At 45.5% G+C, this 27,838-nt stretch overlaps 1 protein-coding gene across 2 annotated transcripts in view; it reads right to left on the bottom strand.

The window, feature by feature from the left end:
• The window catches only part of LOC144130166 (uncharacterized), a 123,198-nt gene that overhangs the window by 83,990 nt on the left and 11,370 nt on the right, over positions 1-27,838 (bottom strand). For both annotated transcript variants that reach the window (XM_077664170.1, XM_077664172.1), the window contains exon 2: positions 27,406-27,771. In XM_077664170.1, the coding sequence (XP_077520296.1) occupies positions 27,406-27,765 (360 nt within the window). In that variant the 5' untranslated portion in view covers positions 27,766-27,771. The remainder of the gene's footprint in view (positions 1-27,405; positions 27,772-27,838) is intronic.

Below are 27,838 nucleotides of genomic sequence, written 5' to 3'. Positions count from 1 at the left end.
AAGCCCTCGTGGTAGGCGTGTGCGGGACGCATTCGCGGATGGGCTGTTTGTTTTACCCAACCATCCAGATTCAGCAACGCGAACTGTGTGTCATGCTCGCAGTCCAGCATATGCTCCGGACATTACGTGTAAGTCAGGACCCGGGACTCCCTCGTGGCACCTGGGGCCAGAATCCTGGAGTAGTGACCACCATCCTATCATCAACTGTCTCCATTCATCAAGGGCCTGCCAATTACACCGCAGGTGCTCGGTGGTTGATTGGGACACGTTTCGCACTACCGTAGAAGATATCTCTCTGCAATCATCTACGATATTTGTGGACAGCATAAAAACTGCGCTAAAGAATGCTAATACTGTCACCTGGACGGACGGAATAACCCGGTGCCGGATGGGATCTGCTTAAACTGTGGGCTCCTCGCCGACAAGCGGAGATGGCAGCTTCCCGAGACCCGACTTCTGTACAAGCACCGAAAAGGCTGAATTACCTTGCTTCCAAGGCTCGCAGATATGAACGCGATCTCTCGCGACGGCAGTGCCATGCGTGGTGTAAGCAGTTCTCGACCGTCATCGAATTTTGCTCTCTGGCGAATGTTTCGTGGAATGAAACATGGTTCCCGTCGTCCTGACGCAGCAGCCACAGCAAGCTTCGCAGCAAACAGCTCCGGATGATTTCGCCAGAGAGGCAGCTTCTGGTACAGTCGAGGTCATAAGGCATTGCGTATACAGGGTGGCTAGTTTTTCTAGCACGATGTCCCCTCCATCCTTCAACAGATCTGCTGTTACCTGATCCTCCCCAGCTGCTTTTCCCCTTTTCATTGCTTCTAAGGCTTTCTTTACTTCATCTTTCGTTACTGGCGGGATGACGCATTGCTGTGCACTGCTGTCTTTCTCATTAACGCTCTGATTACATTGCTTACTGTACAGGTCTGTGTAGAACTCTTCGGCTACGTTAACTATCTTATCCATATTGCTAATGACATTTTCCCTGCTTATCTCTTAATGCACACATCTGGTTTTTAACTATGCCTAGTTTCCTCTTCACTGTTTTTAGGCTACCTCCGTTCTTTAGAGCACGCTCGATTCTGTCCATATTAAACTTCCTTATGTCGGCTACCTTGCGCTTATTTAACTTTGATAGCTCCGTTAGTTCTATTCTATCGGTAGGGTTAGATGCCCTCATGTTTTGGCGCTCCTTAATCAGATCTTTCGTTACCTGAGATAGCTTCCCGGTATGCTTTCGAACTGTCCTACCGCCTACTTCTACTGCGCACTCCGTAATTATTGATGTCAGATTATCGTGCATTGAATAAATATCAAGATCATCTTCCTCAGTTAAAGCCGAATATTTGTTTTGCAGCGCTATCCTAAACTCCAGTGTTTTCCCTCTTACGGCTAACTCTTTAATGGTCTTTTTCTTCACTAGCTTCTTCCGTTCCCTCCTCAAGTCTAAGCTAATTCTAGACCTTACCATTCTGTGGTCGCTACAACGCACCTTTCCGAGGACGGCCAATTCCTGAATGATGCCAGGTTTAGCGCATAGTATGAAGTCGATTTCATTTTTATTCTCATCATTGGGGCTCCTCCAGGTCCACTTCGTGTTTTCTCGTTTGCGGAAGAAGGTATTCATGATCCGTAAATTATTTCTATCCGCGAATTCGACTAATAACTCTCCCCTGCTATTTCTAGAGCCTATCGCATAGTCGCCTACCGCGTGGTCGTCAGCCTGCTTCTTGCCCACTTTCGCACTGAAATCGCCCATCGGTACAGTGTACTGTGATTTTACTTTGTTGATTACCGATTGCACGTCTGCATAGAAGCTTTCAACTGTCTGGTCATCCTGGTCGGATGAAGGCGCGTAGGCCTGCACCACCTTCAGCTTGTACATCCTATTGAGCCTAATTATGATGGATGTCACCCTCTCGTTAATAATATAAGACCCCTCTACGTTGCCAGCTATATACTCATTAATGAGGAATCCCACACCTAGTTCTCGTCTATCCTCTAACCCGCGATAGCACAGTATGTGCCCGTCCTTTAGTACTTTATACGCCTCACTTGTCCTCCTAACTTCGCTAAGCCCTATCACATCCCATTTAATCCCCGCTAGTTCCTCAAACCGCACTGCTAGGCTAGCCTCACTAGCTAAAGTTCTAGCGTTAAATGTTGCCAGGTTCAGATTCCAATGGCGGCCTGTCCGGAGCCAGAGATTCTTAGCACCCTCCGCTGCGTCACAGGTCTGACCGCCACCGTGGTCATTTGCTCTGCAGCCGCTGGGGACTGAGGGCCGAGGGTTAATTGGTATGATCATAGAAGGTTGTGGCCAAGTACTACACCAAGGTTGCCAAATCCTGCTCTGGTGAGAGAGTGCGTTGTCGGTTCTTGTTACCAAGATCAGGCAGCACTCCAGGCCTGGTTATGCAATTCCATCGACGCGCGGATTTTTTTTTAAAACCCGGTGGAGAATTGCGCGGCACCAGGATTTGAACCCCGGTCCTCTTGCACGCGAGGCGGATGTTCTACCTCTACGCCATCGCTGCGTTGTACGAGATTTACTTGAGCGCCTTACACTCAGCTTCGGAAAGATTTCGGAAATCTTTCCGAAGCTGAGTGTAAGGCGCTCAAGTCACTGCGCAAAAATAAAGACATCGCCATTCTGCACGCGGACAAAGGAAATGTAACGGTGGTCCTTGACCGCTCCGCCTACCTCTCAAAAATGACCGAGTTGCTCGAGAACGAAAGGACCTACTGTAAGTTGACCAAGGATCCGACTTCAAAAGTGCAGTAAAGTCTCCAAAAAATCCTTTCGGACATATTCAGTGGTCTCCCCCTTCTCAAAAGAAGCTTTACTATAGGCTTCTTTGCACAAATGGATCGGCTCCCGCAATATGTGGTTTGCCCAAGATCCACAAAATTGGAACTCCGCTCAGGCCAATATTGGATTACACAAGATCCCCGCTTTTCATGTTGTCTGGATACCTGCACAAAGTTTTGGCTCCATTGGTGGGAAAGTCAGTGACGCACATCAAGAATTCACAAGATTTCATTGAGAAGATCAAGGACGTTACCCTGGATGAAAATGATATACTTGTGTCATTCGATGTTTGCTCATTGTTCACGAGTGTTCCGGTCAAACTTGCCGTACACACCTGCAAAGAGGCCCTGAAGAACGATCCATCCTTCCCAGATCGTACGCCGTTGGAAGTTAGCGAGATCACTGAACTCCTTCGCTTCTTTCTGGCTAACACGTATTTCGTTTACAACGGTACGCTGTACAAGCAGATTTTTGGTAATGCTATGGGAGCGTCAATTTCGGTGACGGCTGCCAACCTTAAAATGGAAGCCATTGAAAGCAAAGCCCTGAACTCATTCAAGCCACGTCCAAAGGTGTTCCTGAGGTACGTGGATGACTGCTTTTGCATTCTGAACAAGCAGAATCTACAAAGCTTCCTTGACCATCTCAATGCCACGAAGCCATCTATAAATTTTACCGTGGAAGAGGAAATGAATGGCAGCATCCCGTTTTTGGACATCAACGTCAAGCGTGCCGCGTGCCGCTTAAGTTTCAGCGTGTTCCGAAAGCCGACGCACTCCGGACGATATCTCGACTTTGAATCGTCCCACCCCTTGGCTCACAAGCGATCAGTTATCTCGTCACCACTGAACTGTGCAAGAAATGTCTGCGCAGACCCGGAAAGCTTCAGCAACGAACTCAAGGTGATAAAAAGGAATCTCGAGCGAAACGGTTACCCCAGGAACCTTGTGAACAATATGTCTAAAAACTTGCAACGCACGAGGGGACAACGAGATGGAAGCGCAAGAACCATGAAGCGTGCTGCCGTTCCTTATGTAACTGGAGTCAGTGAAACGCTTTTCCGAATCTTCAGGAAGCACGGAGTGCACATCGCCCACGTGCCAACAAGCAAGCTACGTGCCGAACTTGTGAACGTAAAGGACCCCCTGCCACGCGCCAAATTTCCTGGTGTGGTTTACAAAGTTCCCTGCAATGACTGCACATCCGTCTATATCGGCGAAACCGGGAACTTTCAGCGACGAATGAAAGACCATCAAGGCGACGTAAGGAACCATCGCGCATCAAAGAACGCTATCGCCGAGCACGTGCAGACCACTGGCCACGAGATAGCCTGGGACGAGGCGGGGGTTGTAGCCACAGAAAGAAATAATTTGAAAAGACTGCATCTAGAATCATTAGTCATCCAGACGACGAAAGATACTTTGAACAGGAATCGAGGCTCTCTTCATCATATCTACGCAAAAAGATTAGGAACAATCCTGAAGACTATATAATCCCGCCTTCTTCTTTGACAGTCTTATTGTGAACAAGGGTCCCGTACGGGACCCGAAACGTCATTTTCGTTTGTTTTGACTTGGTCAGTGACCCAAACTTCACCATGTTATTAGTATAAAATTCTGTAAAACTACTGTATTGTTCTTTAAGGGCAAGGAATTCTTGTATTATATGCTGCTGTGGAGTTCGCTTTTTACGGAAATGTGCAAGAGTGAGGTCACAGGTTGCAGGAAAATTGAACCATGGAGGCAGTGGAACAAGTCTTCGAGCAACGCCAGGTAATGCATCCATTACGCCGAGGTTTTTGCACATATCTTCAAAACGCAGGAGAAGTGGCCTTATAGCTAATGGTCTGTTGTTAAATAGTGTTCTAGATGGGCACTTTGTGACTATTTGATGACAGATATGTTTAGTTAGTGAACGGATTTTTAAAACGTACGAGCAAGTGAGCATGGTTCTCTCTGTAAGTGATGGTTCGTTGGCTTCGACATAAAGACTGTTTATCGGAGACGTCCTGTATGCACCGGTCGAAAGACGCAAGCCTAAATTGTGTACTCGGTCTAGCCGTTTAATGTACGATTGCCTCGCTGATCCATAAACTATGCATACGTAATCTAATGTAGAACGTACTACAGAGCGATGAATCCGTAAAAGACAAGTCCTATCGAAACCCCAATGTTTTCGTGAAAGCACATTTAGTATATTCAGAGATTTAGAAGCTTTCTTTTTGAGTATGTTTATGTGTGGTAGGAATTTGAGCTTTTTCTCATAAGTCATTCCTAGAAATTTGTGCTCATCTTTAATTGGTAGTGCGACTTCATTTAAATAAAGGGAGGGATCAGTGTGCAGTTCTCTTCTAAGCGAAAAAAGAACAGCTACTGACTTTTGCGTAGAAAACTTGAAACCGTTTTTGTCTGCCCATGTTGTTAGATTATTTACTGTCATCTGTATTTGCCTCTCACACGATGTAAGGCTAGAGGATGTGCAAGCAATCTGGAGATCGTCGACGTAGGCAGAATACATGACAGACTTTGGGATTATTTTTGCAAGGGAATTCATTTTTACTACAAAACGTGTGGTGCTTAAAATGCACTCCTGAGGCACGCCGTTCTCTTGAATGAAATTCTTAGAAAGAGTGGCACCCAGGCGTACTTGAAATGAACGGTTGGTCAAAAAGTCACTCAAGCATTTTAGCATTCTGCCACGGACTCTGAGGTCTCCAAGGTCCCGCAGTATGCCAAACCTTCCTGTGGTATCCTAGGCGTTTTCTAAGTCGAAAAAGACCGCAAGGCAGTGTTGCTTGTATATAAATGCTTCTCGGACTGTGTTCTCTAGGCGGACTAGATGGTCGGTTGTAGAGCACGCCTTTTTAAAGCCACACTGATGGATGTCAAGAAGATCACGAGATTGTAATATAAACATTAATTTAATGTTCAGGACGCTTTCGAAAGATTTGGCAAGTACGCTTGTTAGGACTGTAGGTCTGTAATTGCCTGGGGAGGTAGGTACTTTTCCCGGCTTCAACAACGGTACAATTATGGCTTTTTTTCAAGCCTCTGGAATCTCTCCTGATAACCATATTGTTGCGGGAAAGAATGTATTTACAGTTATTTACAAAACGAATGAACAGCTACGGGCGGCACTCAGAACACAGCCAGAGATGAGTTCTCGTCTTCTTCCTCGTCCACTCGTTCACTCGCTCAATGTCGTCGTCATCGTCTACCCACTGCAGGACCCCCGTCTGATGAACCGCCGTCTCGGCGTTAGAATGGTGGCGTAGGAACGTCGTGATAAGGTTTGAGGCGGCATACATGGACGACGTCAGTAGAGAGGCCAGAGGACGGCGAGGACGCAAGGGGAGCAATTTCATAGTTCACGTCGGTGACTCGGCGCACCACACGGTAAGAGCCACGGTAGTGAGAAAGGAGCTTCTCGGAGAGACCGACGCTGCGCGACGGCGTCCAGAGAAGGATGAGTGATCCGGGTTGATATTCGACGGCCCGGTGCCGGCGGTCGTAGGCGGACTTCTGGGAAGCTTGAGAGGCACGGAACCGACTACGGGCTATTTGGCGAGCCAGCGTGGCCTGGGCGATGGCGTCCTGAGCGTAAGCAGTGGTGGGGACTGAAGAAGGCGGCATGAGTGTGTCCAAAGGCAATAGGGGGTGCCTACCAAACAAAAGGTAGAAAGGGGAATAGCCTGTTGTGTCATGCCGTGAAGAGTTGTACGCAAATGTCACATAAGGCAAGGCTACGTCCCAATCGCGGTGGTCGGTGAGACGTACATTGCTAACATAACGGTGAGCGTGCGGTTGAACCGTTCCGTAAGCCCGTTGGTTTGTGGATGGTAAGCTGTCGCGAGCTGGTGCTGCGTGGCACACGAACGAAGAATGTCATCAATCACTCTGGACCGAAAATAACGACCGCGGTCGGTGAGCAATTGACGAGGGGCGCCATGGAGAAGAAAATTGGCGACATCGGTAGCGCAGCTGGCGCTTCTGCGTTGATTACCGGCACCTAAACCGCATCACAAAAAAAGACGTATGTCCTCTCCCCAGGATCGACATCCTCGACTTTGATGCCCGTGTTTTGACTCGTACCTCTGTGGTGACGCATCGGATAAACACCGGTGATGCCGCTCCTCTCCACAGACGTCCGTACCGCGTGTCCAGCGCTGAACGCACCGTCATAAATCAAGAGGTCGATAAGATGCTCGCAAAAGACATCATCGAGCCCTCGTCAAGCCCTTGGGCTTCTCCAGTTGTCCTGGTAAAAAAGAAGGACGGCAGCTGGCGCTTCTGGGTTGATTACCGGCACCTAAACCGCATTAAAAAAAAGACGTATATCCTCTCCCCAGGATCGATGATGCAATAGATTGCCTCCACGGCGCCAAATATTTCTCTTCAATTGATCTTCGATCGGGGTACTGGCAAATTGCCGTAGATGAAAAGGACCGTGAAAAGACCGCCTTCATGACGCCTGATGGCTTATACCAATTTAAAGTCATGCCATTCGGACTCTGTAACGCGCCGGCTACCTTTGAACGAATGATGGACTCCCTTCTTCGCTGCTTTAAGTGGTCTACCTGCCTCTGCTACCTAGACGATGTTGTGGTTTTCTCGCCTACTTTTGCCACGCACCTCGAACGCCTCTCCAGTATTTTGACAGTGTTTCGTAACGCCGGACTCTAGCTGAACTCATCGAAACGCAAATTCGGTCGCCGCCAACTCACTATTCTCGGACACCTGGTTGATGCTTCTGGTGTACGCCCAGATCCAGTCAAAATTCAAGTCGTGAAGGAGTTTCCTCTTCCTAGGTCGTCGAAAGATGTGCGCAGCTTTTTCGGCTTGTGCTCGTATTTTCGACGTTTTATCAAAGATTTCGCCGGCATCTCTCGCCCCCTCACCGACCTTCTTAAAAACGACACCCCCTTTATCTGGGGCCCTGCTCAAGAAAACTCATTTTCCTCCCTCGTTCATTTGCTGACCTCTCCGCCCATCTTAGCCCATTTTGACCCGTCGTCTCCCACGGAGATTCGCGCCGACGCCTCCGGATATGGGATCGGTGCCGTGCTAGCCCAACGTCAACAGGGCCAAGATCGCGTCATCGCTTATGCCAGCCGCCTACTTTCCGCCGCAGAGCAAAATTACTCCATTACCGAGCGCGAGTGTCTCGCCCTTGTCTAGGCTGTCGCTAAATTCCGCCCGTACCTGTTCGGCCGCTCATTCACTGTCGTCGTCGTCGTCTACCCGCTGCAATATTTTGTTAAAAAATTCAGAAGCGAGTCTACAGCATGTTCGGACAAGTGGGAAAGCATTTCGTAATGAACTTCATCTGGTCCCGGTGCAGTCTGTTTATCCGAAGAAAGTACACTGTTAATTTCTTTTAGTGTAAATGGGCTATTATATGCTTCGTGAGCACTGCACTTTATCGGCAGTCTTTTTCGGCTGTGGTATTATATTTTAAAAATGATTCTGTATAGTTAGAGGAACTAGATACAGTGGAAAAATGTTCACCTAATATATCTGCTTGTTCTTTTATATTTGTCTGTACACCAGGGGTGGTCAGAAGAGGAACTGTGAATGGCGAGTAGCGACCATCCATTTTGTGTACTGCCTTCCACATTTTTTTCGAAGAGACTTGGCTGTATTTCGAGAAAATGAAACGCTTCCAGGATGATTTTTCGGCAATCCGACGTATGTACCGTGCTTTTGCTCTTGCTTTTCTAAAGTTTATAAGGTTCTACTGTGTGGGGTATTGGCGAAATGTACCCCAAGCTTTATTTGTTGTTGTTTTTTTGCTTCTTTCAAATCTCGTGTCCACCACACTTTATGGTTGCGTTGTACTATTCCTGAAGATTGGGGGATAGCCAAGCGTGCGGCAGAAAAAAATTGAAATTTGTGAAATTTTGATTTATTTCATTTACATTAGGACTTTCGAACGTAATATTTTCTAACGTTGCTGCTGTTCTAAAAAGCTACCAGTCTGCTAAATTGAGGTTCCAACACCTTGGTTTTGTCTGGGTGACTGATGGTAGCGATGACAGGCAGATTTCAACACGAAGATGATCGCTTCCGTTTGGTTTGTCTAAGACATCCCATTTAAAATCGTTAAAAACTGAAGGAGAGCTAAACCAAATCAAAAACACTCATTTTTCCTGAACCAGGGGAGCAATAAGAAGGTTTACCGGTGTTAAATAAACAAATATTGCTAGATAGTATAAAATCCTCAATAACCTGACCTCTGCTATCGGTTTTCTCACTGCCCCAGAAACTACAGTGTGCATTAAATCCGCCAACTATCAAGTATGGCTCCGGTAACTGTTGTAAAAGGCTCTCTAATTCATGCTGTCTTAGTTCGAAATGTGGTTAAAGATATACGCTAAAACCTCTAATGGTTTTGTGACCAACCACGGTGGCTAAACAGCATCGAACCTAGTATTGACTTTGATCTCGCTAGCTGCTACGCCAGGTTGCACAATGATGCCTACGCCTGCCGAGAGTCTGCTCGCCCCCTCTCGGTCACAGCGGAAGACAGTATACTTCTGTAGCACATTTGTGTGCTGAGGGCCTAGATTGGTTTCCTGCACACAAAAAAGCAATTGGGGAAATTTTGTTTAAAATGTATTTTATGTCGTTTTAGTTTTTTACGAGACCTCTGCAGTTACAGTGTATTATGAAAGCCATCTTAATGTTGTGTGCGTGTGTGCAGATAAAATTAGATTAACTTTGATTTGGCGCATTGACTCGGAGCCTCACATTTTTTTGGTTGATCCAAAGGCCTCCGCCGTCCGTCCGATGTGGACGGCACGGGGCTGCCATGGGTTGTGTCCATCGCCTCAGCAGAGGCGCTGGACGACCATGCAGGATGCACGCTGACTTTTTAGTTAGACCTCGAGCTTTGGGAAGAGGTCTTGAGGCCCGCTGACCCTAGGGTCCGCACAGCCTTCTTTTTTGGTTGGCGGAGTAGTATCAGCTACTCCACCAGGGGGCGCGGATGGCCCTGCCACAGGCCCACTGCGTGCGGCCTGGACAGGTGCCGAAGCCTGGTGTGATGCGCCGCGCCCACGCACCACATCGGCGAAGGTTGTTTTCGCAGTGAAGGGGAACGGTTTGTTTCGGCGTATCGCCTTCTTGCTTCCTTGAAAGAAATGTTTTCAGTGGTTTTCAGAGTAATTATTTCTTTTTCTTTTTTCCAAGACGGACAAGCCCTGGAGTATGCAGCATGGTCTCAGTCACAATTTGTGCTCCGCGGGGCAGCAACACATTCATCTGACTGGTGGTCCTTCGAGGAGCATTTCGCGCAAGTTTTGCCGCCGCGACAACTCTATGAGCCGTGGCCGAACCTCTGGCAATTGAAACATCTGCGTGGGTTGGGAATATATGGCCTTACATTTATTTTCAGGTGCCCAACTTCAATGCTTTCAGGTAGTGTGCTGGTGTTGAATGTGAGGATCATGTGTTTCGTATCTATTTCCTTGTTATCCTTCCGGATCTTTATCCGCTTAACATTTATGACCTCTTGGTCGGCAAGGCCTTCAAGCATTTCTTTTTCAGAGAGGTGAACAAAATCAATTTCTGATATGACACCTCGGACTGTGTTGAAAGATCGGTGTGACGTGATGGAGACAGGTGTCTCCCCTATTGATACATTGTTTGCAAGTTTCGAGTGCTGTACGGTGTCACGTACTTCGAGCAGTAAGTCGCCACTAGCCATTTTTGATACCTTGTACCCAAACCCCGAGGCATCTGTCAGGCACTTTGCTACCAAGAATGGGAAATCACTCTTGCCTGTTGTTCTTTAGCTTTGCTGTGAATGACATGAAATTTTGGGAATGACACTTTTCTTTTTTGAAAAAATCTTCATCGTTCCGCCCTCTTTTTAGAGAGCGATCATGCTGGGAATGGAGGGGAGCCATAAAAAATTTTAGTTTTTCAGCCACGGTGCCAGCCACCCACAACGGAGCCCAACAAGGGGACGGGACAGCAACTTGCACGCAAGTCCTGCCCACGCCAGCTGTACACCTCAACTATAACCAAATATGACGAAACACAGGGTAGTTCGCTACACAAGGTTAACCCTAGCCGACAATGAAGAAATAAAAAAAACGAGAAACGACGAGGAGACAGGACAGTAGTCAGAAGGAATATAGGAAAGTAAAAGATGTAGAGGAGGACAAGAAAAGGCGACTGCCGATTTCCCCCGGTCGGGTCAGGCCGGAGGTGCCGTCTACAGGAAGCTGGGGCAAAAGTGGTGTGTTGCCTCCGCCGAGAGGCCTTAAAGGACCAAACGCTCGGCATCGGCTCAACCACCAGGATCCCCTTTTCCTCGGACACAGCGATGCCACGCACGGCGAGTTGCGGGTGCTCGGGTCCGTGGTGATGCACAGTTCACCATCATCCCCCTGCGGAAGCTCGGGAACACGTAGTGTCGCCACTCACCAACGCCTGCAAGTTGCCGACGCCCCCCTGCGGGGGTAGATATTACGTCGACATTTGCTTCCTCAATTGGTCTGCAGCTTTCAGTGAGCAAAGCTATGTACGTGTCGGTCGCCAACCGCTGGAGGCGCCGTAAACTCACTGCAACCCCAATTCGTCTCCATCTATCCGGAACTCCAATTCAAGAAATTTCGACCGGAAAAGTCTTGGGCTTGACAATACACGAGTCAAGAACAGGTCCTTTTTGGCTTTCTCAGGTTTTTTTTTTAAAAAAAACAAGCAATTCAGGCGTTGGGTCCGATTAGACGCATTGCTCCTAAAACAGGCGGAGCCCGCTCTCACGTTGCACGACAGTTGTGCGTGAGGTTGTGCAACCACGCCTCGTTTACCAAGCCAAATTCAAGCATTTGACGAGGGCTCAATGATATCGTCTACAAGCTGTTAATCGAGAGGCAATGAGGGTCATCACTTGCCTTCCCCGCATTACCCCGATCGTGGCGCTCCAAGAACATGCGCAGCTGAAAACACTAGATGAGCGGGTGAAGTCTAGATGAATTCTGCCCTGAACAAAACGTCAAAGTTTCGCCTCTCAGAACCTCTTTTCTCCTTCTGTGCGGAGTTGCTTGCGGTTCAAGAGGCACTTTGCTCTGTGGTCGCCGTTCCCATGCTATCTACGGCCCGCATTGTCATTCGCACCGAGGCGTTTCACCTCACACGCCTACTACGACGAGTCAATCGCACCCCAGAAATCTGCCAACACATTCATCGTCTAGCGGCGCGCATACCACAGCAAATCCGTATTGAGTGGATTCCGCGTGACCTCCTGAGCGCACAATGCCGCGCAGATTCTGCGACCCGCCTTTCGACCCCAACCTCCTCTTTGTCTCGAGTCCTCACTCTGGATGGCACCACCCTCCTTTTAACACCTACGGCGCTGTACACGTGCTCTAATCCCTCCCTGTGCGGTAACCCTCCCTCGTGGTCTTACCCATGCAGAGGAGGTTGCGCTTCGGAGAATACGGGTCGGGGTTGCCCTAACTCCACCTGTGACGCGCAAGTGGCCGCATTTCAAAGATTTATATCCCCACCCCGGGTGTCGAGTTTGCAAGATCAGAGACTGTGAGGCGGATATCCACCACCTGTTGTGGGTTTGCAAGGCGCTGAAGCCGACAAGAATTCGGCGCCTGGCGGCGGTGGGTCTCTCACCGGACAATCCGGATTCCTATATTGCCTGGACACAGGGACAATATCATTGTTCGCTACTTGATTTCATTAGAACAGCCACCTTTTATCATTTATTCAAACATCTTACTCATCTCTAATTTCATAACCTTTATGCCCTGAGGCAATAAACATCGCTTGAAAAAAAAGTCTCAGTCCAGTATGATCCGCACACTTGCGTCCTAACCGTAGCTTTGTTTCTCGAGTTGTATAGAGATAATGAGATGATACATCTTGGATATGAAATGCAAACACAGGGCTATTTGGGAGGGTTGAGAAGGCATAGTTTCGGAGAACGGTACTGATGCTGTCGAAACGTATCGAACGCCAAACCAATAAGGTTTGTGTTTAAATACGTCGCTCGGGGGGAAAATTTTTATTGTGTAGTATATCATGCTCTGATTAGCAAGAATTTTTTTTAAATGGCACGAATAATGATTTTTTGTGGTAATACTTTTATTGTAATAGGTTGTTTTAATTTTACATGAGTGAACAGGAATGAAGTGAACTGTGGTGTTTGCACGTTGGGGGATTCTGTTCTTGATGTGATGTGTCCTCTAATTTTTTTTTTTGCTAGCAGAATATGTGAGAAACTGATAGCAGTATAAAAGCTGTTACGTTCACAGACCATTAAAGTCGACGGTGTTGTTCTGAAGGTATATTTGGATTGGTGCCTTCACTATTTTACTAGTAATTTACTAGTGGGACCTTTCGTCAGGTAATTGGTACCTTTAGTCCCAGTCTCCACTCGCTATGACGAGAAATAAACTTCAAAGCTCACAACCATTGCTGACTATGGTTGCAGTACAGTTAGGTGTTGAATTGACATATTTGCACCGATCAAAAAGGCTTTGAGGCGCAGTTAAAATGCCTGGGTGAGTAGAGAACTAATACGTGATAACCGTAAAAAAAAAAAACTTGGAAGCAGCATAGGGATGGAACTCCGCATTTTGCTGCTTTAAAAAGCAAGTTATCTTTAAAAGTCAAATAAGCTATACGATATTTTTTTTCACCGGCTAGAAGAATTAATGAGATTGGATCTACAAGAGGCCCGAAATAACAAACATAAAAAATAACGAGGCATTAAAGACGCCAACATAATTCAATCAAATTTTAACATTCACTTTCAGAGTGCGCCCGAAACTGGAGCATGTACCTGAAATTCGCTTTTCTGTTGCGGAGTCAGCGATAACTAATCTAGATGATGTGGCAATACTACTTAACCTCAATATCAAGAAGTGTCCTGGACGTGACGGCGTTTCGAACGTGTTCCAAAGGCGCGATGCTGAAACAATATCATGCTTGACCGAAGGACAGGGATAATTGGAGATATGGGAGATGCCTTTGCCATGCAGTGGCTGCAGTCAGGTTGATGATGATGATGAAGGTCTAGGCTTGAATGCGCCGCAGCGGTGTAAGACCCGTTACATATAGAGAGATATCCCTCAAATGGAGCGCATTGAGAGAAGCAAGTCGTTTTAATTGCGGTAAATTCAGGAGGACTGAGTTGTATACATAGGAGGACTGACTTGTATACGTAGGAGGAATGACTTGTATACGTAGAAGGAATGACTTTGAAATTCCGCATGAAAGTAAGCCCCCATTACATGTACGGAAACCTTGAAACAGATATGCTGGATTGTGTGAAACATACAAGCACTACGAGAACCCGCCATGTATATGAGTATTGACTACCCCAATTGACGCAAGAACAAATTTTTTCGAGTGCAGTTTTTTTCCCGAAGCCAGACGCGGATTGTAATTGTATCCTTCAAATCTACTTGAATCATTTCTTAAGCAGCTGCGAGATTTACATTATACTTACTGGTATTTAATTTCATGAGTTCTTCTGTCCTTTTCTATTGCAGGTTTTTATTTACTCCTTTATTTTCCAGCAAGTGTTACATGCTCGAGGAAAGCATGGGAGTCAAAACCCGCATTATGCGGCTTGACAAGCTCCCATCACTTGTGCGTAATCGGCAGGGCAATGCAGGTAAGAGTTCAGGGGTGGAAAACGCAGAACAAGTGTACATAGGTAAAAGATTAGGCCAACATGAAAAACAAAATTACAATGACGATTAAAAGCAACAACTTCAAAGAAACACAAAGAAACGCTGCAGACATTTCGGAAGGATATCTTGGAACGCACAAACATCGGCGTGAACTCGGAAGAAAATTAAAGATACACACGTTTTGTAAGGACCCTGTTTTTGATAAAGGCTTAAGAAACAAGTTTTGCATATGCTTAATTGAAGATCAAGCAATTAACTGGTTGGAAAATGCAACTTTATTTAGTGTCGAAGGCAGCGCATACAATAATCCTTAGAAACCATAGTTTCTGCGCGGAAGTGTGACGTGCCGGTATTCATGGTGTCGTGTCTGATGATAATGCATATTTTGTTGCTAACTGAGCAATCTCAGAAAAAAATTAGCTTTTACACTGTAACTGGGACTTGTATAAGGTTAGAATACGGTGCTCATATATGTCGGAAACTTTCATGATTTTATATCTGTAAAATAAATGACTCGATGGCGATCTTAAAAGATAAGTTATAGCTTTTAACTCGCCTTCCTGCAATGTTAGAAGCTTCTTTAAATTGGTGATTGTTTTACTGCCCCAGAATAGGCTGCAATATGTAAGTGTTGACCAAAAGAAAGCTTGGTAAAACAGAAGTGTGGTTTTGGTCTGTAAAGTGCATTTGAATTTCCGAAGGATGCCAAGCACCCGAGCTAACTTAGTCTCTCTATGAGCCACATAATGATTCCAGCGCATAAATTGGTTAGAGTAAACACCCAGCGTTTTTACTACGTCTGTTTTTACAACTTCGTTTCCGCCCATTGTTAAGCTCTCGTCAAAGCTATATTTCTTAATTTTTGCTCTGAACACTACAGCTTTAGTTTTTCCCACATTTATCATTAGTGCATTTCTACGGGACCATGCATGTAGTTTGGACAGCACAATATTGCCTCTCCGAATTACGCAATTATCCTCAGTTACCGAAATAAATACACTAGCGTCATTTGGATATGAGGTATATTATACTTCGTTGTATATTGAGATTAAATCATTTATGCAAACATTGAATAAAAATGGCCCTAGTATGCTTCCCTTGGGCACTCCGTGTTCGATTGATTGATATTCTCAATATGAACAGATTGTGTACGATCGTAAAGAATACTGGTTATTAGTTTAAGTGCTGTATCGCGGGCACCGCATACTGACAACTTACGCGTCAGAGTGAAGTGATTCATCCTGTCAAACGCTTTGGAGAAATCAATAAAACTTCCAAGTGTTAGAATATTTTTTTCTATGTTGTTAATTATTAATTCGTTTTACTTCAATAGTGCCAACTCTGTTGAAGATGATTGACGAAAACCATATTGCTTTTGGGTTAACATATTGCACATATCAAAAAACTTGAATATCTTTCATGAATTCTTTTTTCTAATCCCTTAAATAAAACAAGAATAGACATTGGCTGTTATTAGAGAGGATATTAATAGGACCATTTTTGTTAATCACGATCACTTTAGCTTTCTTCACTGTCATCCGAGAAATTCCAGACGTTATCGAGAGATTGAATATATAAGATAGCTTAGAGCATATAACGTGCAAAACGTGAAGAATGGGATCCATTTAAAACCAAATGCATCTTCACTGTTGCTTTGTTTTAAAGACTTAAACGCTGTGAATATATCTTCTTCGTCACAAGAAATGAGGTAAATACAATTAATAATAGAACTCTGAATATATTTAATTGCGGTAGAGCCATGCGCACTGTCCACAAGTGTAACGAAATAATCATTAAAATTATCAGCAAATTCATTCTCAGCATACAAGACATCACCATTTGAGAATAATTCAAGTGCCTCTCGTGATGTGTGATTTAAAAGCTTGTTCAGTCTAGACCATACTTTTGCTTGATCACTGATTCCGTCGAACACACTGATGTGATAACTATTCCTCGCCTTCCTAAACATGAAATTTACTTTACTGCAATGCGCTTTGAAGACAGCAAAACTGTCCGAATCTCGAGTCCTTAATAATTTTTCATCTAACATCTATTCCTCAGAAATCAATTTGAGTATTTCCGGCGTCACGTTATATTGCCTCGACATATTAGATGATTTATTGGTTTTATAAGGAAAGTTCTGTTTGTAAATGGATGTAAGTATGTGCAGAAAGCAATTATCTGCAATTTATATTCACAGTTCAGTTCCGCACACACCGCTCGACCTTTCACGGTGGTGCAACACACGTCAAGAGGTTGTCGCCCTTCTCGTAAAACCTGCACGCACACCCCTTATTCTGGTTTCTTTTTATAGTCGTCCTGGCTCCGCATCTCACAATCTGGGATGGGTTCGTTTTCTACGTTCTACCAACTCGGGTATCCCTATTCTAGTTGGTGGTGACTTCAACGGCGCACACACAGCGTGGGGTTACCCATCGAATTCCTCAAGGGGTTCACACATCCAAGGGAGCTTTTCAGATCATTCCTTTAAACTTTTAAACCACCCGAATACTTCTATCCACCCACGAGGTGGCCCGTATTCACCTGATTTGACTTGGTGGTTACGCCCCGGTGACCCTCGTTGGGCTGTTGATTCTGATACCTGGGGTAGCGATCACAGCCTTATTTTTATCTCCCTCACGCCTACGCGTCTACGGAAAATACGCCGCACTGTACGAACAACATCATGGGACTCTGTACGCGCAGACAATCATTTATCTACATTCAACCCATCTTCAGCATTGTCTACTCTATCTGCTGTTCTCGCTACTCACACTATTACCACTACTGTAAATGAAGACGACCCAAACCCGGATATACATCTCTTGAATCTGTGGGCTCTTCGTCGCCAGGCGGATCTTTACGCTACTCGTCACCCCGATGACCCTTCGGCTCTTCCTACTCTTCACCGCGCTACCGCACGGGCGCGGCGCTATGCAAAGCGGCTAGGCAGGCAACGCTGGGCTGCATGGTGTGCCCGCCTGTCCTCTACGCAGGGCAATCGACATCTTTGGAGAGTGTTTCACGCCATAGAGCGCCCTTCTCAGGTTGCAGATTACACAGAGAGCATTCGCCTCGCGCTAAATGTGGATGAGGACACATTTGCACAACAAGCGGCCCGTCAATTTTTTCCAAACCATGACTGCACCGCTACGTCTCCACCTGACTTATCGGTAACAGAGCCCCCCGATGGGATTACTTCTGACCTCACCATGGCAGAGCTGCTGGCCTCCATTGACCTTTTAAAAACTACTACTACTCCCGGGCACGACGGCATACCTAACTCCTTATTACGTAACTTGGAAGGGAGGGCTTTGGAAACCCTACTTGATACTTTTAACGAAGTGTGGCTTTCTGCCGTCATGCCGGGAGACTGGAAGCATTCTATTGAGGTTCCAATACCCAAGTCAGGTCAGCCTCCAGTATCTCTCTCGGCCCTTCATCCAATTTCCCTTACCCCTACCATCTGCAAGCTTTATGAAAACATTCTAGCCGCACGCTTATCATGGTGGCTGGAATGCCATGATTGTTACCCAGATTCCCAAATTGGTTTCCGCCCACAAATTGGAACGGAGGACGGCCTTGCTACTTTGGCTGCTGACGTGCTTGACCACTCTCCACAGAGTCACCTTGTACGAACCGTAATCGCTACAGACATAACAAAGGCATATGATAACATCCTTCACTCTGCCATTCTTGCCTCCCTTCAAACTCTTGGTCTCCCTCACCGGTTCCTCCTCTCCATTCACGCCTTTTTAGCAAATCGAACCTTCAGCGTGCGTGTCCACGGAAAGCCCTTTGGTAATTTCACTTCCAATAGAGGAGTGCCGCAGGGCTCCGTTCTCGCCCCCACATTATTTAATGTGGCTTTAATTCCTCTTGTTCGAGCCCTAGGGACCATCCCTTCTATCCGCGTGCTTGCATATGCCGATGATATCACCTTGTGGTGCTGTCATCCAGATGCGTCTATTCATCAGTCGGTCCTTCAACACGCGCTGGATGTATTGACATCTCGCCTCCCACCTCTGGGTCTAACACTCTCCTACTAAATCATGTTTCATTCGAATTGGAAATAAAGCCGCCTTACGGAAAGCTCCCCCTTTATATTTTACGGTACATAATTCTATGATTCCTCAGGTAGAACCTGTTCGTATTCTTGGTCTTCTCCTCCATACATCTGGGACTGGCACCCCGTGGCTGACAGCCACCCGTAAATCGGCTCACGCTACTCTAGGTCTGATTCGTCGCATAGCTATGCGCTCTGGTGGCGCACGTGCTCATACGGCCCGCCAGCTTGTGCGCTCTATCCTTCAGCCACGGATAGTATATCAGGCTCAATTTCAACGTCTCACCCGCAGACAGTGGGACTCCCTTGAAGCTATCAATCGTGAGGCTGTGCGCGTCATAACATATCTGCCTCGTTTAACACCCATACCTGTGCTACAGGAGTTCGCCCAACTTAATACACTCAGTGAAATCATCGACCAACGAGTGGCAAATAGAGCTCGAAAACAGTCTCTCAAACTTCATCGTTTAAAGACACTTCCACCGTGGTTCTATTGCCAGCTCACTGACAATCGCCCCACTGTTTCCCAGTCGGTATCAGCAGCGTATCTGCCTGAAGGGTGCATATTATACACAGATGCATCTCATTCTGCAGAGAGGGGAGTTACTGCTGTGTATAGTCCATCTCATCCGCATCTCAACTCTCGCGCGACGTATACTGCGGATACGTGCACTCCCCTGCAATTGGAACTTCAAGCCATTTACAATGCCATTGCATCCCTTCCGCTCGTTCCAACACTCAATACAGTTCACATTTACACCGACTCCCGCGCCGCCCTTAAACGGCTGACGGCTGTTCGACGAACGTTTCAGATTTCACAATCTATTCATGTGCTCTGCGCAAAGTATCCATGTCCTGTGCACATACACTGGATTCGCACCCATGCCCAGGATCTACATAACATTCAAGCGGATGCTATGACTCATCTTCATACATTAGACTATCCGCCACCTTCCCCTCTTCCCCCAGATCCGTTCCTGTCCCACGTTTCCGATTCCAAAGTTCTGCGCCTGCGAACACGCGCTCTAATTCCTCCGTGTTCGCACCCTCTCCCCCGTAGTCTTACACGGCAGGAGGAGGTATCCGTGCGCCGGATTCGGGCAGGGGCGGCTCTGACACCATCTGTCCGTCATCGGTGGCGTGCCAAAGATCTGCCACTACCTGACAGGTGCCCTCACTGTGGCGCTGCACCGGACATATGTGATGTGCGGCACTTGTTGTGGACGTGCCCAGCGACGGCTGCTATCAGAAAACGGCTCCTCAGGGAGGTGGGCCTGCGGTGGAACCGCGAAAGTGACTTCGTGAAGTGGACAATGGACAACCGTTTCATTAACAACCTCTGCGACTACCTCATTACAACGGTTCTTCACTCCTTCTTTTAACTTTCAATCCCGTGCATTCCTTCCCCCCCCCCCCCTTTCCTTTTTCAACTTATGCCTCATGGCACACTTCTAGAATAAAAAAAAATGCTTCATTGGCACTATTTCGGAAAAAGACGGGCTCCAAATCTGTAGCCAAGACTTGTGATCGAAATGAATCCAGTCTGCATGCGGAAATGCGCTGGACGGTTCGATGTCTATGCTTCCTGTTCCAGCTTCAAAATTTTTACTGAAGGAATGTAAACCTGGAAGGTTCTCGCTTAGTGTTGTATTTATCACTCCTGCAGATAAAGATCCAAGAGAAGCAATAGTAATTATTAGGTGCAGGACCGACGCAGAAGCGGAGGTAACGCCTGTGGGTTCCGTGATAACGTTATTTATTCACAATACTCCTCTAGCTGGGTCCAAGCTATGGATCGTAGTATGTTGAAGTAAAAAAACTGTGCACAACCTATCCTGAATATTTTCTAATCTCGTCTCCCCACCCCAGTGTGTAGTCCCAAGCTACACTTCTCTCCTCTTCGTTTCCGATCCGCTCCTTAAAAACATGTCATATCTGTTCTCCACACCACATGTCTCATACGTGTCCATTTCCACTCCACTCTCGTATCAACTTGTGCTTGTGCACCAACTCACGCTACTTTCGTCCTCTCTTAACGTTACTCTGGTCATTCACCCTTCCAGTGTTCTCTGGGTCATCCTCTCTTTGCGCAACGTGTAGTAAGAGGTCGTATCGGATTATCATTGCTATAGCCCAGCAACCGTCGGCAAAGCAACTGAGACAGGGTACAGGGCTGTCTTTAAGTGTCTGATTTACCACCTCTTTGTTGTCTCTTTTCTTCATATACGACTGTTGCGCTGGTACTCAACTTAGTAGAGCCGTTTTAGTGACCTTCCAAATTATGCTTCAGAAAGAGAAGTGGGAAAACAAAACAATTATACTTTTATCTTGAGAAATATTGGTAAGCTGCTGCTTATGGCCTCAGGGCGCATACCAAACGCATCACACCTCTTTCTAGCCTACTGATATTTCTTCTTCGACGTCCGCATCAGTTGTCACTAGTTCTGCAAGATGGATGTGTTCGATCATCACTTGCAATGCCTCGATTCCTACCGCAAATTGTTATTCCCTTCCCAAGTTGTGTAACACAACTTTGGTCAGTAAAGCAGCGCAAAAAGACAGACAAAAACGAGACAAGGACGGGCGCTGAACTTTTATTGTGAAAGAATTTACTCTTATACACATTCTGTACAGCCATGGCTATCGTTTACGCATGCGCAAACAGGGGAGTTCTTTTTATGAAAAGGCGATAGAGTCTTTATGCATGTCGTTTTACGCTGCTTTTCTGAAAAATATGTACCAACACGCCCAGCTCGCCGCAATAGCTTTGGTCTTTGCGATATTGCCTTTTTTGTCCCATAATTTAGTACTGAGCGCATAGGGCACTCAGGGCTCGAATTTTTTTCCTCAGTGACTTAGAAGTGCAATGGCATGAGGAAATCCTAGATTTAGGTGTCATTGAACTGTTATCTAGAGCAGTGCCAATAAAATGCGTTGTACACTTTTTTCTGATTTCTGGATAGATAGTTTGTAGAACTTTTTCATGTACATTTTCCACAAAATAGTAAAGAGATGGCAGACAGATGGTTTCTTCACACATAAAAAGTGAGCAAGGGAGGGGAAAAGCTTCAGAGTGTTTGCCAAGGTTTTGTTATGTGTTGGGTTTTATGGCACATGGGCAAATAAGGACATCATGTACCAAGCTCAAGGTATAGGAAAAGTTTTCCCAAGAATTTTTGCAGAATTGGGAAAACTCATCGGTGTTGTTGAGGCCAATAACGCCTGTTTGTACTACCTATAGATTACAAAGGAACTTTAAAAATGCTTAACAGTAAAAGCTTTAAAGAAGGTCGTACAACCTCTGCGGCCATCCTTACCTGGTCAAGCATCTCGAGGCTCCGAACCTCAGCCTTTTTCTCAGGATCGAGAATGTGGCTGAGGTGTATCATCATATGTAGCAAGCACAGAATTAGAACTCGGAGCTTTCTAAGTTAACTGGAAAGTGCATCTTCGCCAAAGGCGTCTTCAACAAACTTATTTACAAGTCTATGTTGGACTGAAATCAATGCTGGATGAAAAGGAAGTTGTTCTTTGTAAAATGTAGTAAAATATTTTCCTTCAGTTATTCAACTGCTGTACATGATAGTAATATGTGGTTTTCTTAAGCTCATCTACACATTTTTCAGAAACGGTTTGCCTTATTTTGTCAGTAGAAAGTTGGCTGTAATGTCTCCGTCCAATATAGAGACGGCATAAAACAACTCCAATGAAACATTAAACGTCTATCTATGCCTTCCATTCTCCAATGATGGGTTTTACAAGGTGTAACCTTTTTACTTCCCTTTTTCAGTTGCCTTCCTATTCATTGTTTCGCTTAAACTACGAGTTCAATGCAGTGTTTGTAGGGTATCTGCATTCTCTTTATTTTCTTCTGAGCTTGTGCAGCCCACAGGTAGTCATTCTCCCGACATAGCTCGGGACCCAGCAGAATCGTATCTCTTGTCCTTGTCTTAAGAATGTTGTTGTGAATGATGCTTCCACCTAATGATTCAGCTGCATCTCTAAAGTGTATGCTGCGAGTAAGCTAAGGGAATCAGTATAGATAATGTTTTCTATATTCTGACAGATTCTTTCATCTACACCTACACAGACAGCATAAGCGAATTTGTTATCCCTCCTAATTTTGCACAGCCACCTTTAAAACAGCACTTCTGACATAACTGTCTCTTTGAGCCGTCAGTATGAAATTTTATGTTCGTATATTTCTCGTTCAGAGCTACGTGGTCTTATACTATGTGGTCGTGTGGTGTTTGTAAAGTCATATACAGAAGAGAAGCAGCACCAGAATGGCAATGGGGCATATCTAGGGAGGAGCATCAGGTAGAGTAGCTAGGATTCCTAATTATTGACATATATCGTGTGGTGTTTTATAGTGCATAGGCAACTAAGGCCAAGCACAAAGTATATACGAACAGTTTTTCGCTGAATTTTATGGAGATGTGAAAAATCAACGGCGGTGTAGAAAGCCTACAACATTAGTACTACATAGTGATCAAACCGGAAAGAAAATTTTTAAAAAGGCTATTAGTAAAATCTTCAAAGAGCGTTTGGTAACCTCAGCATGTCGAATGATGTCGAAGCTCCCAACGAACTAAATAAAGGCCTCAGCTTTCTCACAAAAGAGAAAGTGGCTGAGGTCTACCAAAAAAACAGCAAAGCAGCTGGTCACAATTTACAGTTTTTTCCAAAAATTCTGTTTCTCCTAAAAAGTTCAAAACGTAAGACTTGTCGACGATTGCATTATCTTGTAAAAGCAGTGTTCGATGTAACAGAATGTATTCGTCATAAAACTGAATAAAATGTTCTAATTTTTTATAGTTTCAGAAACCATAAGTAGTGGTTAACTATAATTTCTATTCCGCATTCTTTGCAAACAGGTTGGTCTTGTTATTATAGCAGGGAGTTATGCATAATGTCTGTGTGGCCTATTCGCAGATGGCAGAGAATCGCTTCTTTGAAACGTTCCTGTTGCACACATGACTTCCATTCACTTAACGCCGGCTCTAACAAGTGTAGCTCGTTCTTTACCTCATTGTTCCAAGACACTCCCATTTTTTTCTTAATTTACATTGTATTAATTACATGCAATCCTTAAAAGCGATATTTACTTATTATTTTCTTGCCACGACCTTTAGCAGCGCACAAACCTGCTCTCTCAATGACTTCTATTCCAACATGATTCGGAGCCCAGCAGGGTTTTTTGCTTTGTCCTCGAGCTGTGGCTTTTATCTTCTTAATGATGTCACCATTTATAGCAGTGCAATGTTGTGTTAGGTTAAGTGGCGCATAAGAATCTGAGGCTATCATGCGCCAAACACAAGATATGCCAACAAATGCTTTGCCTTTTCAGAGCAGGAGAGGATGAAAAGGGATGTGTACATTACAAAATTGAGTGAAACACTTTTTTCTGAGTTTTTCGAGTTTCGAGCATGACAGCGATAATGATTTATTTTGAACCTGTCTCCACATCTTTCACAAAGAGGTTTGTCTTGACTCGTCGGTAAGACATTTGTGTCAGGTGTGTGTGTGTCCTATGTGGAGACGATATATAATTACACCTACGAACCGTTCCGGGCGTCTACAGGTCTTCCATTCCCTGAGGACAGGTTTCACAAAATGCAGCTTGTTGTTTATTTCATTATCAATAGTTGTCTGCCATTTAGCCTTAAAACTTTTATGGATTAATTTCCTGTAGTCTCTAACGGGTATGCTGACTTTCTTGATTTCATGACTGCAAGGTTCTGCAGCACACAGATCGGCTCTTTATTACCATGTATTCCAACATGGCTTGGCACCCGACAGAATTTTACCATATGCTCCCTTGTGACTTTTGCTGTGTATTATGTTTTCTATTAACGGTATGACTGCATTTCTGGAATATAAAGCCGTTAGCCGGCTAAGTGAAACTGTGTAGATTATGCTGTTTTTGATACGGTTATTTCTTATTCTGTTTATTAGTGACAGCACAACATTCCGCAGTAAGAGTGGATGCACAGTTTTGCAGCCTTTCTATCATTTTCTAGTTTCCTTGTACTACCGTGCTTCCAACATAATCTGCTGTTTTTGAGCCGTCAGTTTAAGACTCTGTGCTGTTCGCACATTTTTTCTGTAGTGCCCGGTATTTCTGTAATATATGGTCGTGTGGTTTTTGTTTCTTCCGCAGGTGTGCTAATGTAAAGTCACATACAGTGGGAAGGCTGTGCCATGGGGCCAATGGGTTGTGTTTTGAGGCGACATCAGGAAGGCTGTCCAGTATTTACAAGTTTTGGCAACTATCCTCCAAACGGAGAAGCAGAGGTCTGATTTATTGCGGTGTATTGTTGAACAGTGTTCTAGAGGTGCAGTTTGTAACAATCTGATAGCAAATATACACGGGCGCCTTAGCGTTTTGCCTCCATAAAAACGCAGCAGCCGCGGTCGGGTTCGAACCCGGGAAATTCGGATATATTTGGGTGGAAATCTTGTTTTCTGTACAACACAATACACAAAATGAACCATCCCTCGCAGACAAAACAATGCTTACAAGCGCATATATTTGAGTGGAAATATTATTTTAAGTACATATGCGCTTGTGCGCATTATTCTATCTGCGAGGGATGGTTCATTTTGTGTTTTGTGTTGCTTTATGGCACATTGGCAACTAAGCAGTTATACGCGAAACAAAAAGTATCGAAAAAGTTTTTGCTCAATTTTGCAGAAATATGAAAATCATCCGTGGTGTAGAGGGCCTCAAACGTTAGTGCTATCTAGTGAAGAGATAGCCAAGTTTTAGAAATGGCTACTACTAAAAGCTTTCACGAGGGTTGGTAACCTCAGAAGCTAACCTTGGCTGGGCAAGAATCTCGAGGCTCCCAACGAAACAATTAAAGACCTCAGCTTTCTTCTCAAGGTTGATAAAGTGGCGGAGGTGTATTTAATTTCGAAAAGACCAGTCTTTAAAAAAATTTAGAGGTATTCTAGAAATCCAGTTCCCCTTAAAAAGCTAAGAAAGGCCGCCACCGTCTGAAAGAAGTTGAAGTAACGAGCGTTAGCTGTTTGGTTTCCTAGATGAAAAAAGCGAAGACGAACGCAGCGCTCGTCTCGAAAAACGAAATGTAATAATTGCCCTTTCAAATGGGGTGGATTGCCACCATGCTCGGATGGATGGATGGATGGATGGATGGATGGATGGATGGATGGATGGATGGATGGATGGACGGACGGACGGACGGACGGACGGACGGACGGATGGATGGATGGATGGATGGATGGATGGATGGATGGATACGGCTGAACCCTTTAAATTGGGCGGTGGCTCAAACCACCTAGCCATGACTTGTGAAATTTTACTCTTCTCTTGATATTAGCCTCCAATCAGATAACCTTCGCTTGGTTACTTCTACCCGCTTAGTCTACTTTTCCTTCACGGTCGTTAAACCCCAATGCCTTGGATAAATCAGACCCACTGCTTTCCACTGTAGGGTGAACCCCTATAAAGAAAAGTATCAAGTGTTCAGCCGTGTCCTCCTCCTCTTCGCACGCAACGCACAACACGTCTATCTCAAGGTACCTGACTCTATATGTCTTAGTCCGCAAAACTCCCGTCCTGGCCTCAAACAACAAAGATCTTCCCCTACAAATATCAGATATTTTCTTTGGCAATTTCCTGCTTAAAAATCCTGTATGTTCCCAGTGCTGATTTGGTCAGCATCCCTGTTTTCAACAAAGCTCCCTGTTTCTTTAACCTTTTTCTTAACTGGTAACTGCTGATTTACCTCCTACTGCTGTACAGATATTTGCTTGTCAACTTTCTAGTCCGCTTTCTCCATTTCGTATCAACATTCCTTATATACAGTTATCTTAAAACTTTCCTAGCCCACTGCGTTTCTCCCATTTTTCTCAATCTCTCCTCAAATGCTATCCTACTGCTAGCTTCTCTCCTCTCGAACGACGCCCATCCCATATCATCTTGTACCCCTTGATTTGGTGTATTGCCATGTGCTCCCAAAGGTAGCCTCCCTACGCCACGTTGTTTAATTTCAAACCTTCTCTCTAACCACTTGATACCTATTGTATTCCGCAGGGCCCCTCGGCTACGCGTGCACGCACGCCTCCTAGCGGAATGATCGCCGCCTAGCGCCATATGTCAGAGACATTACGATGCACGTCTCCCATTGCCGAGTTGCACCCCCTCAAGATACGTCCCAAACAGAATTTGCTTCGTTTGGGGGTCAAGATGGGAAAAGAATTCGGCTTGCAGTGCGATAGGGTAATGCTTCGATTAATAATTGCATGTATATACTGTTCATCTTTTATTTAATTGTGGTTTTATTTCTATGCCACAACCCGAAGGGTTTTATTTGCCCACTAAATTCGGTACACAACAGTCCTCGCATGGTGCCCCTGGTTGTCGGAGTATATATAGCGGAACGAATGTAGACGTGTATAGCGGTCCCGTAACGTGGATGTTTTCCTATCCGGTTTAGGATATTTTTTGGTGAGGGGGAAGGAAGGAGAGGGCAGAACAAACTTTAATGGTCGCCATCTTAGACTCTAGAAACCGAAACTATGCCGCCATTTCGTCCCTTGACGTTATGCTCGCATAGGTCCACCTCTATCTACCATAATGGACCATGACGTCATCATTGGCACGCGGCATTTGTTTCTAGAATGCTACTGTAGATGGCGCTACAAGTCTCAATGCGAGATGCGCTGTTTTCTACTTGCAGCCACATATGGCGCTTTAATCTATGCTTTTATCCTACCTTCGCCTCGGTGCTCACCGTGAGTGCAGTGCACGGCCTTTCTTATTCTTTCATAATTCATCATATATATAAACAGGAAAGCAAGACGCCCAGACGTCTACAAGTGCGCAACGGGTCTCACCTCAGCGCTTTCCACGCAGCGGTGCTCAGCAAGAATGTAATGAAGAAATACGGCTGCATAATCCCGACACTCTTCATCCTCCTCGGGTATGTTGGGAACACAGTTCTTGAGCGAGCGAAGCGCTAGTTTTCCTGGGCCGACCTCGGTCACCTCGGTCGCCACGAAATAGAGCAGGTCGTTGAGCGCTGGCAGATTCCCGGCGAGGTGACACACCCTGTCCTCAGTGCCGGTGCAGTAGGTGGGCAGCTTAAGGTCACCTCCACCTGGTCCAGGTGGTTGCAGTGCCAGCAGAGCGGGAAATTTTGGTAGGCCACAACCAGTGTACCTTCGTACAGCCTTCGGAACGGTGCGCCGGATCATCACGACCTGGGAGCAGTCAGAGCAACGAGACAGCTATGTGGCTTTGTGTGCCTTAATAATAGGTCTTGAAAAT

This window comes from Amblyomma americanum, chromosome 4, assembly GCF_052857255.1.
Source record: "Amblyomma americanum isolate KBUSLIRL-KWMA chromosome 4, ASM5285725v1, whole genome shotgun sequence".
Taxonomy (NCBI): Eukaryota; Metazoa; Arthropoda; class Arachnida; order Ixodida; family Ixodidae; genus Amblyomma; species Amblyomma americanum.
This window is presented reverse-complemented; position numbering and strand designations above follow the sequence as displayed.